At 41.9% G+C, this 18,769-nt stretch overlaps 1 protein-coding gene across 5 annotated transcripts in view; it reads left to right on the forward strand.

The window, feature by feature from the left end:
* TIAM1 (TIAM Rac1 associated GEF 1) overlaps positions 1 to 18,769 on the forward strand; it is a 464,008-nt gene that overhangs the window by 408,601 nt on the left and 36,638 nt on the right. For 4 of the 5 annotated variants that reach the window (XM_069549445.1, XM_069549437.1, XM_069549452.1 and 1 more), the window contains 3 exons: positions 11,750 to 11,929; positions 13,339 to 13,407; positions 13,685 to 13,810. In XM_069549445.1, the coding sequence (XP_069405546.1) occupies positions 11,750 to 11,929; positions 13,339 to 13,407; positions 13,685 to 13,810 (375 nt within the window). Of the gene's footprint in view, positions 1 to 3,576; positions 4,144 to 11,749; positions 11,930 to 13,338; positions 13,408 to 13,684; positions 13,811 to 18,769 lie in introns of those variants that run through there. The other variant, XM_069549470.1, reaches the window with a different exon arrangement.

Genomic DNA, 18,769 nt, shown 5'->3' on the forward strand with positions numbered 1-18,769 from the left:
ACCTTTTTTTTGAGAATGTAGTTGATGTATTTATGTTGGTTCCCTTGCTTATCTGATATTGCTTGACGTTTACCAGTCATTAACCTGAACAAATCATGTAACTTTAAATTATACTTTTTTTTTCTCATCTGCAATATCAGGGTGCTTCTTGCCCTTGTCCAGTGACTGGATGATGCAGTGGGTCAAAAAATATAACTGATACTGTTGATGGAATTAGACTTCAAATATGAAAGATTGTTTTAAAAACCTGCATTTCTGTGTGCATATGTTTGTGTCTCTTTTTGTCTTCATGTATCTTTGTAGGACTTTCGTTTTTTAAAAAATTTATTTATTTTTTAATTGAAGGATAATTGCTTTACAGAACTTGTTTTCTGTTGAACCTCAACATGAATCAGCCATAAGTATACGTGTGTCCCAATAGGTATACATAAGTCCCACATCCATATAGAGGACTTTCTTGAGTGCCTGTGTCTGACTCTCTTGAGTATCTTGTTTTACCTGTATGTTTCTCTTTTGCCATCCTAGGATCGAACACTGTAAATTTTAGTATTTGAAAGTAATTGTAACATTTATAAACTTAATATTTATAGGCTGAAAGCCTTTATGTTGTCAGTTATTAATTAAAAAGCCAGAGAACGGAAATATATGTTTCATTTAAAGCCAAAAACACAGACAAAGGCTTGTTTATAGTTCCTTTTTATTTATGTGGCTTTTCACCTACTTTCTTGGGAAGGTGGGGGGAGGGTGATGGCCTTTGAGAGAAATAGATATTTCCATGCAAGATATTTTGAAGGCTCTTTATTAAATCATTCTGTTATTAAGCTAAACATGTTCTTTTCAGTCTCTGATTTGGGAATACAGTTATTTTTCCTGTATCTAAGACATTCATTTTTGAAGACTTTTAAACTGGGATCGCTTTTACCTCGCTCCAGTAGCCCAGTGTTCCCCTGCTTTGTGGATTTTAAGAGACTGTTTCCGTTTTAAATGCAGTGAGTCACGGAGGCCTTAGCAGGACCCTCTGTAATATGAGGTCCTGGCAACAGGGAGGAAGGAAGAGGCCCAGGGCTCTGTCGCCTCATCCCAGGTGCCTCTCTGGCTTCATGGCTCTCTCTCCTGAGAGCAAGGCCCTGGAACGTGCCTGGAGCAGACAGGGTCAAATAAAGCAGCAGGAGATGCTATTCCTGGAGTTCACTGTAGAAAGGCACAGTCAGCGCTCATAAAAGAGAATTTCTTCAAAGTTATTGACAAGTTTGGGTGATGATCTGAGTATTTTTAAAGATCACACAGTGGCCTCATTGACACCAGAGGTTAGGATCATAGTCCTTTTTTTCCAGGTTGGGTGTAGGAAGCACCATGATTCTGTACTTGAAAATACTACTTCCTAGTGTGGAGTTGATTTCAGATTTTATCTTTATTTGAACAGTTTTGTTATTAGTAATAAATGAGAGCTAATCCATGGGATCGCAAAGAGTCGGGCACAATTGAGTGGCTGACACACAATACTTACGTGTATTAGTGCTAGTTGTTCAGTTGTGCTGACCTTTTGCGACCCTATGGACGGTAGCCCGCCAGGCTCCTCTGTCCATGGGATTCTCCAGGCAAGAATACTGGAGCGGGTTGCCATTCCCTTCTCCAGGCGATCTTCCCCACCCAGGAATCAAATCCAGGTCTCCTGCATTGTGGGCAGATTCTCTACCGTCTACAGTTATCTTGTATATATTGGGTGTTATTCTGTATTAACCAATCTCGTCCTCAGAATACCCCTGAGAAAGAGATACTGTTATGCCCCCTATTTGATAGATGATGATTTTGGAACAGAAAGGTTAAGCGACTTACTGAAGGTCACACAGCTCTGAGAGGGCAAAACATGGCTCTGTGTTTTTTACTGCTTTGCTGAAATGACCTCCTGGCCAGATGGGCATGGTCTGCTAGTAAATACCAGGATTCAAAAAATGAAGGAAGTAGTTAATGGCTGAAGTAATTAATTAATAAGCCAGTTTAGATACAGCTGAACCTTGAACAACACAGGGTTGAACTGGGAAAGTCTGTTTATAGGTGGATATTTTTCCAATAGTCCATAGTACTACCAATCAGGGTTTGATCTACAGATGCAGAACCCGGAGGAAAAATATGGATATGTAAGAACTATGTTTATGGGGGTGATGGGAAATGTAAGTTATATGTAGATTTTTGACTTTGAAGATGTTTGGCACCTCTAACCCCTCAGTTGTTCAAGAGTCAACTATATACTCATTAGCCACTTAAGTATTTTTCTAATGCTTATTAAGCTTTGTGAATATCTTCTGTCATGATTTAAAGTAACAGCAAGTGTATATTTTAAGTTTCTTGATTAAGGTTAAATATTCTTTTAATATAGCTCCTATATCATTGTGTGATTTTTCTTGAGAAAAAAGCGAACATTCATTTTTAAGTTGTTGTTTAGTTGCTCAGTCGTGTCTGACTCTTTGTAACCCCATGGACTGCAGCATGCCAGGATCCCCTCCCTTTCAAACTGTCTCCTGGAGTTTGCTCAGATTCATGTCCATTTAGTTGGTGATGCCATCCAACCAGTATATCCTCTGTCCTCAGTCTTGCCCAGCATCAGGGTCTTTTCCAGCAAGTCGGCTCTTCGTATCAGGTGGCCAAAGTATTGGAGCTTTGGCTTCAGTATCATCCTTCCAATGAATATTCCGGAGTGATTTCCTTAGGAATGACTGCTTTGATCTCCTTGCAGTCCACGGGATTCTCGAAAGTTTCCTCCAACACCACAATTCAAAAGCATCAAAATATAAGTTGTAAGCTGCCTAAAAGTGGAAGGACAACTTCGCCTTAATTTGAATGCTCCCGAATGGGTGCAGAATAGAAAAGTAAAGAGAAACAAACAAACGAACAAGTGAAATGAAACAAGTAATCATTTTTTGAAAATTCTGGCTGAATACATGAAGGCTGTTGATTCATTTTTGCTGCTCTTCCTAAGTGAATTGTCTTAATGAAAAAGTGGGCAGGATAAGGAGAATGCGTGTTGGAGTTTTGTTTTTACACATTTTTCTGATCGCAGTTATTGCTATATGTGGTCTTTTGGGGTTGAGCAAATAGGTAATTGTGAGTTTTGTTGTTGAGCGGTGGTAACAGGGGAATGTCACATCCATGGGGAGGGGGAGTGGGACTTTCACACTGCAGGGGCAGCCTGGCGGCCTTTCTCTCTGTAAGACGCCTGCTTGCTCTTGTGACTGTGGGTGACAACCTCAAAGGGCCTCCTCACCACCACCTCTGCCCCCCACTTCTTTCCCTGCTTCTAATCAAAAACTCTTGTCCCTTGAAATGAATGCTAATTAGCTCCGGGCAGTCCCGTCCTGCATTCCAGACCCCTGGCAGCTGCGATTTAGTAACTGATGTATGAGAGTCATTCATTTTCAGAGCATTTCCGATGGGAAAGCCTTCTTTTATCTTTTTAACTCACAGTGTGATTGTCTTGGAAATGTTTGCTTTTGTAACAAAGCATTCAGGGAAAACATGAAAACATCAATTTTTTAAAAAAAAATAATAAATTGGGGTTTTAGTGCCTGCTCCTGACTTGACTCTCCGAGGGGTGTCTTCGAAGTTGTTTGAACCGGGCGGGTTTAGTATTCCTGTGCAGTGCAGGCTGCTGGCCAATCAGCTGATCTCAGTCTGCAGAGTAGAGATGCTCACATGCCAGAGAGGCTTTTTTTTTTTTTTTCCATTGTTTTCTTGCCTCTTGGCTCTCCATTTCTGGAACTTCTGCTGTTTAGCCAGGTGAAATCAAAGCTTTCTTATCCATCGGGTAGCCTTTGTCACCCTCCCAGAGGGCACTGCTGGGCAGCGGGAGCTGCTGCTGGGATTGCGCTGCTGCTGTCCTCTGTAAAGAGATGCAGCTGTAGGTAGGTCCTCGTGGCAGAGCCGGCATGGGCTGTCTGGATGAAGGATGCTTGCTCGGGAGCACGAAGGCACTAGGTACTCTCCAAGCGTTTAAGAAACTACTGTCTCTTTGCTGAACGTGTCAGGAGGTAGAATTATCATGAGAAAACCTTCTTGATGATGTCTGCATTGTGGAAAATAAAGCGCAAGCCCAGGATTGAAAACAATGGCAAGTCCAGAGATTCTGTATACCGGACGCTTCATCTGGTGAGCACTGTTTGAATTCTGGCTTTCTTGCCAGCCTTTGTTTATGTTACGACTTTCTAGCTGGTCTGTTTCCCAGTTCGAATGATGGTGATACGCTTGTCCCATGTCTGCATCCTTCATCCTTCTGCCCTTTAGATCCCTTTGTTGAGAGAGAATTATCTATTTTAGCATGGGGGTGGGGCATCAGTAGTTGGTGTGAAGTCAAGTTTGCCTGGAATCTTTCCGTGTGTCTGGTTTTTCATTTTTAAATGATGGAAAGATGGATTGTTATTATTCGTAATGATCTCAATTGCTCCCTCTTTCTTTTGGATGTTGAGAGTTTGAAGATGTTTGTCTCCCTTTCCCCCCTTGCCCCCCATAAGTTAGCCTAAGTATTCAGCAAGCATTTCTAGAAGATGGATGTTTAGTTTGTCTCCTATAAAATTTTAAGCGATTTTGACTATTTCTGCTTACTCGAGAAGGAGGTGGATTTATTGGTGTTGGCTCAGGGTATGTGTTAATGATTTAACATCAGTTGACCTATATTGTGTATGCCAATTCCTATGGTAATTGTTGCCTCTTTTCTAAATATAATTTATATTGGAGTATTGTTGCTTTACAGTGTTACGTCAATTCTGTTGTATAGGAAATGAATCAGTTATATACACACACACATACATATATATCCACCCTGGTTTTTAGATTTCCTTCCATTTAGGTCAAGACAGTACAGAGTAGAGTTTCCTGTGTAATATAGTAGGTTCTCATTAGTTATCTGTTTTATGCATAGTAGTATATACATGCCAATCCCAGTCTCCCAATTTATCCCACCCTTCCTTACCTCTTTAATAAATAGTTTTGGTGCGTTAATGGGGAGGAATAACTTAAAATCAGATCAAGCATGGTAATAGTTTACTATTCATATCAGAGCCTACTGACTGTTAGATTTTGTGTCACGTACTGAAATGTGAACTTGGACAGTGAGTACAGCTGCTTTACTCAAATAAGCCTTCACCTTCTTGAATTTTTCTTCTTCAGAGTTTGTTCAAAAGACGGAAGAGGTAACAGAGAACTCGAGGGACTATCATTGTATATGATGGTCTCTGAAATGATGGAGTATGTTACTTTGGTGTTTGTTTGTCACGAAAGCTTAAATAAGGCTGCAAGATTTTAGGCCACCCTGGCCCCTTTTAAACCTGTGGGGAGTGTTAAATCAGGCGGACTCAAAGGACAGTTTTAGAACTCTGAACTCATCCTGAGATAGAAATTGCCTTCAGTGGTTGCATAACAGGAAGAGCTTTAACAGCTGGGTAGCCCAAGTTGATAGTGTGCACTTAAAAGCCTACCCCCTCTTTTTGTACTTTCTTTTCATCTCCCACAGGAAGAAAGAGATATTATAAACACTGCACTTCAAGCAGACCTCAGGAAAGTAGCCCGTTTCTTCCTGCCACTGTCCTGTTCATCTTCGTACCTTGGGTGGATAATTCTTCGTCCTGACAGTGGGGATGGCTCTGCCACCCTTTAACAGGTTTAAACGGGCAGCTTGGAAATGCCCAGAAGAGCTTTCCGTTTCTAAGGTGGCAGTCCTCAAGCAGGGGAGACAGGTTTGGATTCAGAGAAACCATGTCTGTCTTCTTTCCAGCAATTCTTTCACTACTTGTACCAGTTCTGGGAAACTTGGACTTTAGGGGTGTGTTGAGGACCTCACCTGGCAGCTCTCTTTCTGGGCTGTAGAGCTTGATATATAAATGATCAGGATGCCACGTAGCGCTTAGCAGTGGAGTAGGGAAAGCACCGCATCCGACTCCTCCTGCCTCCTGTGTCCTGGCTGAGCTACCTTCTGGAGAAGGTCCTATCAGAGTTTGATGCAAAGAAGTTTGACCCCAGTGTGGGGACAGGGAGACTTAAGAGCTGGGCCACCATGTGGAAAATCCCTAGATTCAGTTCAGTTCAGTTGCTTAGTCGTGTCTAACTCTTTGCGACCCCATGAATCGCAGCACGCCAGGCCTCCCTGTCCATCACCATCTCCTGGAGTTCACTCAGACTCACGTCCATCGAGTCAGTGATGCCATCCAGCCATCTCATCCTGGGTTGTCCCCTTCTCCTCCTGCCCCCAATCCCTCCCAGCATCAGAGTCTTTTCCAGTGAGTCAACTCTTCGCATGAGGTGGCCAAAGTACTGGAGTTTCAGCTTTAGCATCATTCCTTCCAAAGAAATCCCTAGATTAGAGGTATTCTAAAGACGACCTGCAATAGGGGAGAACCCGGTTTGATTCCTGGATTGGGAAGATCCACTGGAGAAGGGAAGGGATACGCTACCCACTCCAGTATTCTTGGGCTTTCCCGGTGGCTCAGCTGGTAAAGAATCCACCTTCAATGTGGGAGACCTGAGTTCGATCCCTGGGTTGGGGAGATCCCCTGGAGAAGGGAAAGGTTACCCATTCCAGTATTTTGGCCTGGAGAATTCCATAGACTGTATAGTCCATGGGGTTGCAAAGAGTCGGACATGACTGAGCAACTTTCACTTTCATAGACAACCTGCATTTCATACTTCCTTCTAAGGCTTTTTTGGAGAGTGGGTAATATTTTAGTGAAACAGAGTTCTCAAACTTGATGACATCCTTTGAAAATAATTGTTTCCAAGCAAAAATTTCACTAAGAGCATTATAAATAACACTGCTTGGCAATATCTCACTACTGCCACCTGGGAAGCCCATATGTACAATATAGCTGGTTAGTCTATGTGTTCTTATTTAAGTTTATTTTATTAAACTTATTATTTAGTTAGATAACCTGGAGTCGTATGGCTATGTTGACCCATTTCCTTGTGAGAAACCTGAGAGTTTATACCTTGAATCAGAGAATAGGGTTGCCAGTGGAGAAACTGTCCCCGTTCCCCCCTGCAGTCAACTTCAAAGGCTCCAGTGGATAAATCTGTCTTAGCATAGAAAGAAAGTGTCTTATAAGGAAGGGACGCTTAAGGCTCTGAACTCTCAGAAGAGAACTCAAGGAAATTTGGAGGTGTCTTCTGGGATGCTAAAGGTATTTCCTTTCCTATTACAACCCAGGATCTGGCTCAGGAGGGGTGTGTCAGGAGGAAGGTGAGGAAGCTGGCTGTTTGAGGTGATGTTGGTAGGAGATGGCTAGGTGTAGAGCACCAAAGCCCTGGCCTACATGACCAGAGCTTCCCCAATGGGCTTGATTAACACTCAGGGTACCAAGCCTTAGAGGTGGTAAACTTGACATAGGCCAAGTCAGGACCTCTACTCACACTCTTTCTTTTTTTTAATATAAAATAAACAGCAAGAATTTATTGTATAGCCCAGGGAACTATGGGATTCCCAGGTGGCTCAGCGGTAAAGAATCTGCCTGCAATGCAGGAGCCGCACAAGAAGCAGGTTCAATCCCTGGGTTGGGAAGACCCCCTGAAGGAGGGTATGGCAGCCCACTCCAGTATTCTTGCCTGGAGAATCCCATGGACAGAGGAGCCTGGCGGGCTACAGTCCATAGGGTTGCAAAGAGTCAGACTCGACTGAAGCGACTTAGCATGCATGCACACACATATATATGTATAATTAAATCAGTTGCTGTATACCTGAAACTAACACAATGTAATTCCCTGGTGGCTCAGATGGTAAATTGTCTGCCTGCAATGTGGGAGACCTGGGTTCGATCCATGGGTCAGGAAGATTCCCCTGGAGAAGGAAATGGCAACCCACTCCAGTACTCTTGCCTGGAAAATTCCATGGACAGAGGAGCCTGGTAGGCTATAGTCCGTGGGATCGCAAAGAGTCAGACATGACTGAGCAACTTCACACACAAAAAAAGTCAATTTTTCATGAAAAGAAGATTATCATGAGAGTGTGGACCATGGGATTGAGAAGGGAGATGGAAGTGAAGAGAGACAAGGGTACAGGTTACAGAAGGTCTAAATGGTGAGACGTGTGTCTTCCGATGATCTGCTGACAGTGGGTCTGCAGACCTGGGACCCAGGGAGCCTGGGGTTCGGTCAGCTCTACCGTCAACCAGCAAAGCCGCAGCAGGCTCATCACTTCTACTCTCATCTTCTCAGTTCCCATATTGGTATGAGCAAGCTGACCCATCTCCTAGCAGCAGAGAAAGGAATTCAAGCAACCTGGGCCCCCACAGAACTCAGATGTGAGGACAAAGTATGCTGTTCTGCTCTCTGAAAAGCAGTCAACACCTGGATGACCGACCCTCCTTTAAACTCGCATTCCTAAAAATGAAAACCTCTGAGTATTTATGAAGAAGCGGAGGGAATGAAAACCCAGAAACTCCATGTCATGCTTTTCGTTATTATAACCAAATATTGCTAAGAATGGCAAGTCTGCATGGTGTGAATTGGGGGTACCAAGGGAAGTGTCCTGTTTTTGATGTGTGTCAGAGTCCCCAGGTTATAACTTGGCATGGGGCATCTTAAGGCCTGGGGCATCCTTGGTATAATTGATGAGGACATTGGATTTTGCATGACGACTTGTCTAAATGATTAAACTGCAGAAAGGTCTACCATGTCTCTGATGGGAATACGGTGATGGATTTACATATCATGAATAATAGCTAGGATATTAATTTGCATGTAAATAGCAGGCAGCTGCAGTTAGAGCTGGGACAGTTAGAAAAGCATTGTGAAAGCGAAGGTGCCAGTTATACATTTGTTGTGTTGGCCAGTGACAAATCAAAGTGACACAGGAGAGTTTGGGATCAGCTGGAGGGCATGGTACTTAAACTGTCAGCTGTGATCATTCTCTTTCCATGGAATTTTCATTTTAGTGAGGCGCACCCTCCCGCCTTCCATAATGTCTGTGTTATAATGCCTATTATAATTGCCTATTACAGTTACCATAAGATTATCTCAAAGATGTGGACATTTTTGTCAAAATGGATTTACTCGTTCCTTTTTAATTATTAAGACAAATCCATATTTTACAGTTAATATTTAATGATGACATTGAGTTTGTAAAATCCTAACATAACTAGATAAAACTTTATTTCTACTGAAACAGGCTTTGATGAAAAACTAGTAGTCTTTCTTTTTTTAACAGCCTTATTAGACTATAATTCACATGTCATAGAGTTCAGCCCATTTTGATGAGCTTTTCATCAGTCACCAAAGGGAGAATGCTTTGGGGCATATTCAGTGTTGGAAACATTGATTCCATAGGAAGCATTTAATAGTGCCCTTGACAGGTGACTGATACATCCTGGCATGTAGGACCAGAGTTTGTGCTATCAATAAATAAGCTGTGTAACCTTAAGAGATTTGGATCAATAATCACGTGGAGTTGGGTCCTGGCTCTGCCCTTTCCTGTCACGACATTGCTACTAATGCATCCTTGTTAGGTTCCGATTTCCCATGTCCTTGTCCTGTCTTTATTTCGGGCTTCCTTCCCGTTGGGCTGTGCTAATAAGCGGAAGGCAGTATGCTAACGAGGCAAAGGCAGGATGCTAATGAGGGGAAGGCAGGTTAATGTTAGCTGCTGTAGCCTTTCTCTATGTTTAACAATTGTGTTGTATGTACCACAGCTTTCTTATCCATTCGTCTGCTGATGGGCATCTAGGTTGCTTCCATGTCCTCACTATTATAAACAGCGCTGCGATGAACACTGTGGTACACGTGTCTCTTTCAGTTCTGGTTTCCTCAGTGTGTATGCCCAGCAGTGGGATTGCTGGGTCATAAGGCAGTTCTAGTTCCAGTTTTTTAAGGAATCTCTACACTGTTCTCCATAGTGGCTGAACTAGTTTGCATTCCCACCAACAGTGTAAGAGGGTTCCTTTTTCTCCGCATTCTCTCCAGCATTTATTGTTTGTAGACTTTTGGATAGCAGCCATTCTGACCGGCGTGAGATGGTACCTCATTGTGGTTTTGATTTGCATTTCTCTGATAATGAGTGATGTTGCCTCCATGGGATACACTTGGTTTGGCTCCTGTGCTCTCCACAAAATGCCAACCATGACTTTCAGCTCTGTGTACCCATGGTCGTTTTTGGAAGCATGTTCTTCTCAGAATGTTCACTCTTAGGAGTGAGTAGATGGGTGATAGAAAAAGTAATTCTTTATTTGCTCTATTGGAAATACTTTGTATTTCCTGGGGGTAAACTGGACAAGAGAAGCAGGAAAGAGAAGTCCAAGAAGGCAACCACCAATTTCAAAGAGATATGCATCAAACATCTCTAGAGTGGTACATTTTGAACAAATGTTAATAAACTATCAATAGATTCTGTGCTACAAAACAATAGCCTGTAGAGTAATACCATGGAGAGCTTTAAAAGATACAAACACTTGCACATCCCATCCTAGAAATTCTGATTTTTAACAAAATTTTTGGCTGCGCTTGGTCTTCGCTGCTACACGCAGACTTTCCCTAGTTGCGATGAGCAGGGGCTACTCTCTGGGTGCGGTGCTTGGCCCTCTCATTGCAGTGGCTTGTCTGGTTGTGGAGCACGGACTCCAGGGCATTCAGGATTTAGTAGTTGCAGCACACAGGCTTAGTCACCTCATGGAGTGTGGGCTCTTTCCAGACCAGGGCACAAACCTGTGTCCCTTGCCTTGGCAGGCGAAATTCTTAACCCCTGGAGCACCAGAGAAGTCCCCAGAGACTCTGAATTGATCTGGAGGGTGTGCTGGGCATTGGGAGCGGTTTAAGAGCTCCGCAGGTGATTCCTCCAGCAGCCAAGGTGGAGAGCTACTGATGCCCTGGGGTTTTCAGTGCTCCGTCTTCGGCCCTTGCTTTGAAGAACTGTTTTGCCTAACTTGGAAACTTGGAATTTTCGAATTCTAGAATCCCAAACTTCTGCTTGACCCATCCTGGACAATTGGGTGGGGACTGAGCTGTGGAGGTCTTGTTCAGGGCCCAATGCCCCTTAGTTTAAGCTGGAGGAGTGGGGAGGCAGGGGGTGCTGGTAGCAGTAGTGGGGTTGGTTGTGGAATCTTTCTGCCTTGGAGAAGCTGGAGAGATGGAAGCTTTAAAATACATACATACGAGTATCTATGGTTATCTTGGACTTCCCTGGCGGCTCAGACAGTAAAGCGCCTGTATAAAGTTGCTTCCATCTCAGTTTTTAATAGAGACAGGGAGACGCCAGGCTTATCAAATCATCTTCCAGCTTTGCAACGTAAATATGTATAGCGCACTGAACTGAGAGTCCGGTAATGAATTAGCCTTGTATTTTGGGTGAAATGCCTTTGGCTGTATCTTCCTCTGGTTGGTGAGCTTGCAGGGTAGTTAAGAACACAGACTTTGAGCCATGCTGCCTGTTTCAGGTCTGAGCTGTGCATTCTTAGATGAGTTACTTAACTACTCTGGACTTCCCTTGTCTCAACTGTTAAGTAGGTATGATCACAGCCCTTACTTATGAGCAGATTAAATGCATCAAACCAGTGCCTAATAGGCAATGATCACTCAGTCTATGCCAGGAGTTGTTATGATGGTTGTTTGGAGCATTCAGTGAATGCTCAGATGTGTGGAGCAATCTGGGGAAATGGGCGCTGCGATTCATCAGTGGCAGTTCGTTAACCAGGCTGAACGTCGTCAGAAGGACAGGTGTCAGGCAAGTGTCTCCGGTGAGGAATGACTTCGTCTGTCTTGCCTTTCCAACTGTGCTCTGAAGAGCACGGAACAGGTGGCCGCGTTCTGCCGCAGTCTGCACGAGATGAAGCCCTCTGACCCGAGCCCGTCCCCCCAGGACTCCACTGGGCCTCAGCTGGCCGCCATGAGACAGCTCACGGACGCCGATAAGCTGCGCAAGGTTATCTGCGAGCTCCTGGAGACAGAGCGCACCTACGTGAAGGTGCGTCTCCCGCTCTCCCTCCTGCGTGCATCCTGTTGTCACTGAGGGATGCGTGCTGGGTGTTTATACACGGATGTCGGCTGATGACAAAGCCAGTCCACGGCCATGAAGGGTGTCTTGTCTCTCCTATGGAACTGGCCTTGATTCTGAATGTTACAGTTTCCTTCCGTGTTTTAGGGAGGCATGCCTATTCTTACAGCAATTCATTGATGGAAATAGCTGATTGATTGACTCTGAAAGGAGATAATGGTGAATATTAAGTGAACCTTCTGACCTTTCTAAATAGGCTGTTGAGCTCATACTAAAATTGAATTCAGTTTTGACAAATTTAAGTAGTGGTATCTTCACAATCTGCTTTGAGTCGAGGCAGAAGGGTATCAGGTCTCTTTTGTGTTATAATTTGTTCTGACATTTAGTTATACTCTCGGAACTAGATCTTGTGTTCCTATATAATTTATAATATATACAATGGTTGTTTAAAAATGATTAAAGAAGACAGCTTGTAAGTGATACAAACAAACTTTATTTAAAACTTTATTCATGAATTGGACAGTCTTCTTTTGTAGAATTGCAAGATGGGGCAGAAGGCAAGAAGCTTTTATAACAAAGAATCAAGAACAAGGAAGAGAAAAGTAGAAAATATTTAATTGGCTAGGGCCACAAAGTCAACCTTGGTTGGGGTGGAAAGACCCAGAATTGGCTTGGCGTTTGGATATTGGTTGACTAGATAGATATATACTACATTTCTGGTCAAGTGGTGTATTGACAGGGACATAAAAATCATTTAAATTTTGCTTTACTGACATGGCACCCCAGGCAAGAGAGGCTCCATCTGGGGCTTAGAAAGTTATTTCAACACTATATAATCTGCAATATATTCCTATAATGATATAATTAACCTAACTATGATCATTGTATGATCATATACATATGCCTCTGTATAATTATACATATTCCTCTGTATAATTTAGTTATGTTGAGTCTATGTTTCAACTGTGTGATCTATTTTTAATGATCTATCTTAGTCTTTAAGTCAGAGGTTAGCAAGTATGGCCCTTGGGCCAAATCCAGCTCTCTGCTTTTACAAATAAAGTTTTATTGAAACACAGCCACACGCATTGGCCAAAAAGTTCATTTGGGTTTTCCTGTAACATCTCATGGCCATTTTTTTGGCCAACCCAGTATCATTTATACTGCTTTCCTGCTGCAGCAGCAGAATTAAATAGTTGTGACAGAGACCATATGGCTACAAAGCCTGAAATATTTTCAGAAGAGGTTGGCTCACTTCTGCTTCAGTGAACCTCAGTGACCTAAAGACTGAAATATTAGCCTTTGGGACATAATTTTTTTTCTTTTAGATTCTTTATAGACTTTCAGATGTGCTAATCTGATATTCTTTCAACCCTTAGGACTTAAACTGTCTCATGGAGAGATACCTAAAACCTCTTCAAAAAGAAACGTTTCTCACCCAGGATGAGGTACGGTGGCCATCATCTGAACTGTAACTTGACCTGGTGATGGGGAAGAATTGAGGACCTCACACAATACTGAGCATTTTGAATTCATTTAGTTGTAATAAATAGGTCAAGTTATTGCCTGGCGAGCTCTTGGCATGCACTCCAAGAGGAAAGAGTTGGCTCACCTTCTGATGGTGGGAGCATTACCATATGGGTAGAAAAACTTAAATCAGAAGCAAATGAAGGATCCACACACTAGTGAAACAGGCGGTTGATGACATTGTTTTGCATTTTCCAGCTTGATGTGCTCTTTGGAAATTTAACCGAAATGGTAGCGTTTCAAGTAGAATTCCTTAAAACTCTGGAAGATGGAGTGAGATTGGTACCTGATCTGGAAAAGCTTGAGAAAGTTGATCAATTTAAGGTAAGTCTCTTCCTGAAATAGTGTCAAGCTGCCTCCTAATGTCAGGAGTGAGGTATCCTGTAGGTCCAGTTGAATCTCCTGAAAACATATCACAGGAGGCATTGTTGCTGTGGTATTGGGTCTTCATTGGATATCCAGTGGGGTCAGTTCCTAAAGGGAGTCGGAGAGGGGAATGGACTGTGCTTGCTGGTCTGGCTAAGGTAGAACCAGTGCCATTGATTTCCATTTAACTGGAGTATCTACTGACTTCTATTTAGGAAGATGCACCTACCTTTTGTTCTGTTTATGTGGGGGCCTTCGACACTTGCTGTTAGCAAAATTCGACTAGCTGTCTTGGTTTTCCGATAAACAAATTAATTTATCTTGTTCTGGGGAACTGGTTAATAGAAATGCTTATCGTTATCCAGGAGGAAGACAGTCTTCCAGCACACAGCGTCCCTGTAGCCTTAATGAGGATTTATGACTAGAGCACTCAGTGAGGGTGCTTACAGCAGGCTTCCTCTTCCTTGGTTGGTTTCCCCTTGCAGAGATTTTCTGCGTTGTGTTTCCAACCAACAAAGCTCATTGATTCATGCACAGTGGTTTTGGCTTATGTGTCACCCTCACAGACATTTAAAAAGGTTAATGGAGGTATAATTGACATACAACACACTGCTTATATTTAAAATGTACAGTTTGATGAAATCTGACATGTGTACACCTCAATCAGGATAATGGGCATAATTATCACCCCCTATTTGTTTTTCCTGTTCTTTTGTGATTCCTCTCTTTTTCTTCTGGCCTCTCAGCCACAGGCAACTGTGTCTGCTTTCTGTTACCATAGATGAGTTTGCATTCTGGAATTTTATATAAATGAAATCATATAGCCCAGACATTTTTTTTATGTGGCGTCTTTTACTGCATAATTATATTGAGTTCCACCCATATTGTTTCATATACCCATAATTCATACTCTTTAATTGCTGAGTAGTAGTTGCATTGTGTGGATGTATCGGTACTATTGATATACTTTGTGATCTTTTCTCCTTTCTTGGGAATTTAGGTTGTTTCCAGCTTTTGGTAATTACAAGTAAAGTTGTTGTGAACATTTGTGTGCAAGTTTTAGTATTAATGTATTAAGAGATCCATGGAATTCTCCAGGCCAGAATACTGGAGTGGGCAGCCTTTCCCTTCTCCAGGGGATCTTCCCAACCCAGGGATCAAACCCAGGATTCCCGCACTACAGGCAGATTCTTTACCAGCTGAGCCATGAATATATGCTTTTATTTCTCATGAATAAATACTTCGGAGTGGAGTGGTTGGATCGTATGGAAAGTGTATATTTAACTTTTTAAGAAGCTGCGGAACTGTTTTCCAGAATGACTGTGCCAGTGTGCAGTTCCACCAGCTGTCCCTCCTCTTCCTTTCAGCAGGGTCAGGTCACTCTTTTTAAACTTAGCCAGTTTAGCAGATATGTGGTGACCCTTCTTTATGGCTTTATTTTAATTTCTCTGATGATATGATGATGAATATCTTTCTTTGTGCTAATTTGCTTTCATTATAGCCTCTTTGGTGAAATGTCTGTTCATATCATTCACCCATTTATTATCTTGGACTGTTATCTTATTACTGAATCTTGGGAGTTCTTTGAAAATTTTGTGTAGAAGTCTATTACCATATATATGATTTGTAAATATTTTCTTTTGTCATACAATATCTCTCAAAGAGCAGGATTTTTTTTTCAAGTTGATTTCTTTTTTTAAATTGAGTATAGTTGATTTATGTTATGTTAGTTTCAGGTATATAACAAAGTGGTTTAGTTTATAAGTGAAAATCGCTCAGTCGTGTCCAACTCCTACAACCCCATGGACTGCAAACTGCCAGGCTCCTGTGTCCATGGAATTCTCCAGGCAAGAATACTGGAGTGGGTTGTCATTTCCTTCTCCAGATTTAGTTTATATATAGACATATAAGGAGAAGACAATGGCATCCCACTGCAATACTCTTGCCTGGAAAATCCCATGGACGGAGGAGCCTGGTAGGCTGCAGTCCATGGGGTTGCTAAGAGTCGGACACGACTTAGCGGCTTCACTTTCACTTTTCACTTTCATGCATTGGAGAAGGAAATGGCAACCCACTCCAGTGTTCTTTCCTGGAGAATCCCAGGGATGGGGCAGCCTGGTAGGCTGCCGTCTCTGGGGTCTCACAGAGTCAGACATGACTGAAGCGACGTAGCATAGACATATAATTGTTTTCAGATTCTTTTCCCTTATAGGTTATTACCATATATTGGGTATAGTTCCCTGTGCTATGTAGTAGGTCCTTGTTGGCTATTGTTTTATGTGTAGTAGTATATATATGTTCATCTCAAGCTCCTAATTTATTCCTCCCCACAGAAGTTTTATTAAAAAAAATTTTTTTTTGGCTATGCTGCATGGCATGCAGGCTCTTAATTCCCTAATCAGGGATCAGATCCGCACCCCCCTGCAGTGGAAGCCTGGATTCTTAACCACTTGATCTCCAGGGATGTCCCCAGAAATTTTTGTTTTTCAATGAAATCCAGTTTTTCAAATTTTTTCTTTTCTGGGTCATTCTTTTGGTGTCTTATCTATGAAATCTTTGCCTAAAGCAAGGTCATAAAGTTTTCTCCTAGGGAAGTTTTGTGACTTGGGGACTTATATATTAGTCTCTTATCTGTTGTGATGGGTGAATCAGAGTCAGTTTTTTGTATATGAATATTTAATTTTCTAGCACTGGGTTTTGAAATGACTGTCTCTCGATCTTTCTCCGCTGAGTAACTTTCGCACTTGTGTTGCCTTGGGCTCAGTTGTCCGCTCAGGTGTGGCCCCGGTACTCTGCGACTGTCTTCTAACAGGTGCGGAAATCCGGCTGTGTCATGTTAGTACCCCTGATAGGTTTGTAGGGTGAGAGGAAGACTATCCTTCGATATATTTTTGTGTGTGTCAGCTCTTCACAGTCCCTCTCCGCAACAGGAGTCATTTAGAATGCACATACACTTTCATACACATAAGCTTATGGGCCTATATTTATATATAGTTCTCTATTTTTATTTGGATATAATTTCAGACTTACAGAAAGGTGACAAGAATAGCGCAAAGAATTCTAAGCTGTCCTTCTCCCACGTTTTCCAAATGTTAACATTTGACCACATTTGCTTTATCCTTTCTCTAGCTACCTAATGTGTGTGTGTGTGTGTGTTGTGTTGTGTTGTGTGTGTCTGTGTGTACAAAAGGTATAATTTTTTCTCCTGAAAGATTTGAGTAAATTACAGGCGTAATACCCCTTTATCTACTAAATATAGTTGTGTTTTTTTTTTTTTTTGTGGAATTACTTGGGTTAGTTCATTTTTTCTCTCCTCAGGATGATTGGTGATACTGTCCATTTGAAATACAGCTTGGCTCGTTGGTAAATTAATTAATAGGACAGTGTTAGAACACCATGATAAGGGCTAGTAGTTTGTCAGTTAATCAAAAAAGTTGCTTACTGTGGAACATGATAAAGATGCATACAGACCTGAAAATGCTTGGTTTTAATCTACAATACCTAACATTCATGGTCTTCATTCGGCGTGCTTTTTCTGTGACATTAGTTCTTTGTGTTTAGATTCTGTTGATCCCTTTAGGTGTGTTTAGCTATCAGAACTGTGATACAAACATGATGGTGTCACAAGCAGAGGTGTTATTCTAGGGAGGGATTAGCGCATGATCCTTTGAGCAAGTTCACTCCAGAGCAGTCACTGTTGTAAATAGCATTTAAGTGGAACCCTCTTCTCCGACCTTCATTTCGCTGATTTCCTGCATAATCTGACAGTCTTCATTCTGACTGTGAGACGTGACAGTTGATGCTCACTGAATGTTCTCGGCCCCGGGGCTGCTCTCTGGCACTTTTGAGTTGATTTCTCAGTCGGTGTTCATCCCTAAGCCTGTTGCTCTTGGTTTCTGTGATTGCTGTTTCATTTAAATCCTGATGATATATTTGCCAAAAATTAAAAAGCTTGTTAAAAAGGTGCAAATTGTGTTGCATAAAACACTAGCCCTACAACAGGATTAGTAAAAAAAAAAAAAAAAAAATTTGGTTCTGAGATCAAATAAGTTTTGGTAAAATTTCCTCTTGGGAATTTGCAGGGTCTGTCAGCCAGTGAGAGGCTCTGTGTGGTCCTGCTGAATAGAAACACAGGGTAAATGCAGTCTTTGTGTGCACACCCGCCATATTTGTGCTCTGAGATTATTTTTTAAGGCTGGAAGAATAAATGAACACGTTAATGTTCTATCTGTGTTTCCTATATGGTAAATGCCTAGTGAATTTATATCAAGTTAAACAAATGAATGACTTGATGTGGCTAAAGTGAGGGGTTACATTTAGAGCTTTTTCTTGCACAACTTGTCTCATTTAATTTTTGGATATGGTTCAAAAGATGACTGTCTGTACAGGGTCAGGGGGATGAGATCTGGGGAGGCGTGTAGCTGAAAAAGTAAAGGAGGAAAAGTAGAACATGTAGGAAATGAATTTAGGCCTCTAATTACCAATTATGTGTGGTTCATAATAAACCTTTGTTTTCTTTTAATTAGACTATCAGAATTTTCCACGTTGTTAATTAAAATAAATTGCATTCTGTGGAACCCAATTTATCACTTGAATCCAAAGTCTTATTTATTTATTTATTTTGGCTTGGGATCCAACTTTAAAATTCTAAACCTAAATAAGCCGTACCTCTTTCTGAACTAGACTAGATCAGTGTGAAACCTATAGAAGATATTTTTCTAAGGCCTGTTTCATATATTTATAGAAAATGTGTAGGATAAAAAGTATCCCAGCTGAGCTATATTAAATTCCTAATAGGGAAGAAAGTGAAAGTCGCTCGCTTGTGTCCGACTCTTTGCGACCCCATGGACTGTATAGTCCATGGAATTCTCCAGGCCAGAGTGGGTAGCCTTTCTTTCCCTTCTCCAGGGGATCTTC

Source organism: Ovis canadensis, chromosome 1 (assembly GCF_042477335.2).
Source record: "Ovis canadensis isolate MfBH-ARS-UI-01 breed Bighorn chromosome 1, ARS-UI_OviCan_v2, whole genome shotgun sequence".
Lineage (NCBI taxonomy): Eukaryota > Metazoa > Chordata > Mammalia > Artiodactyla > Bovidae > Ovis > Ovis canadensis.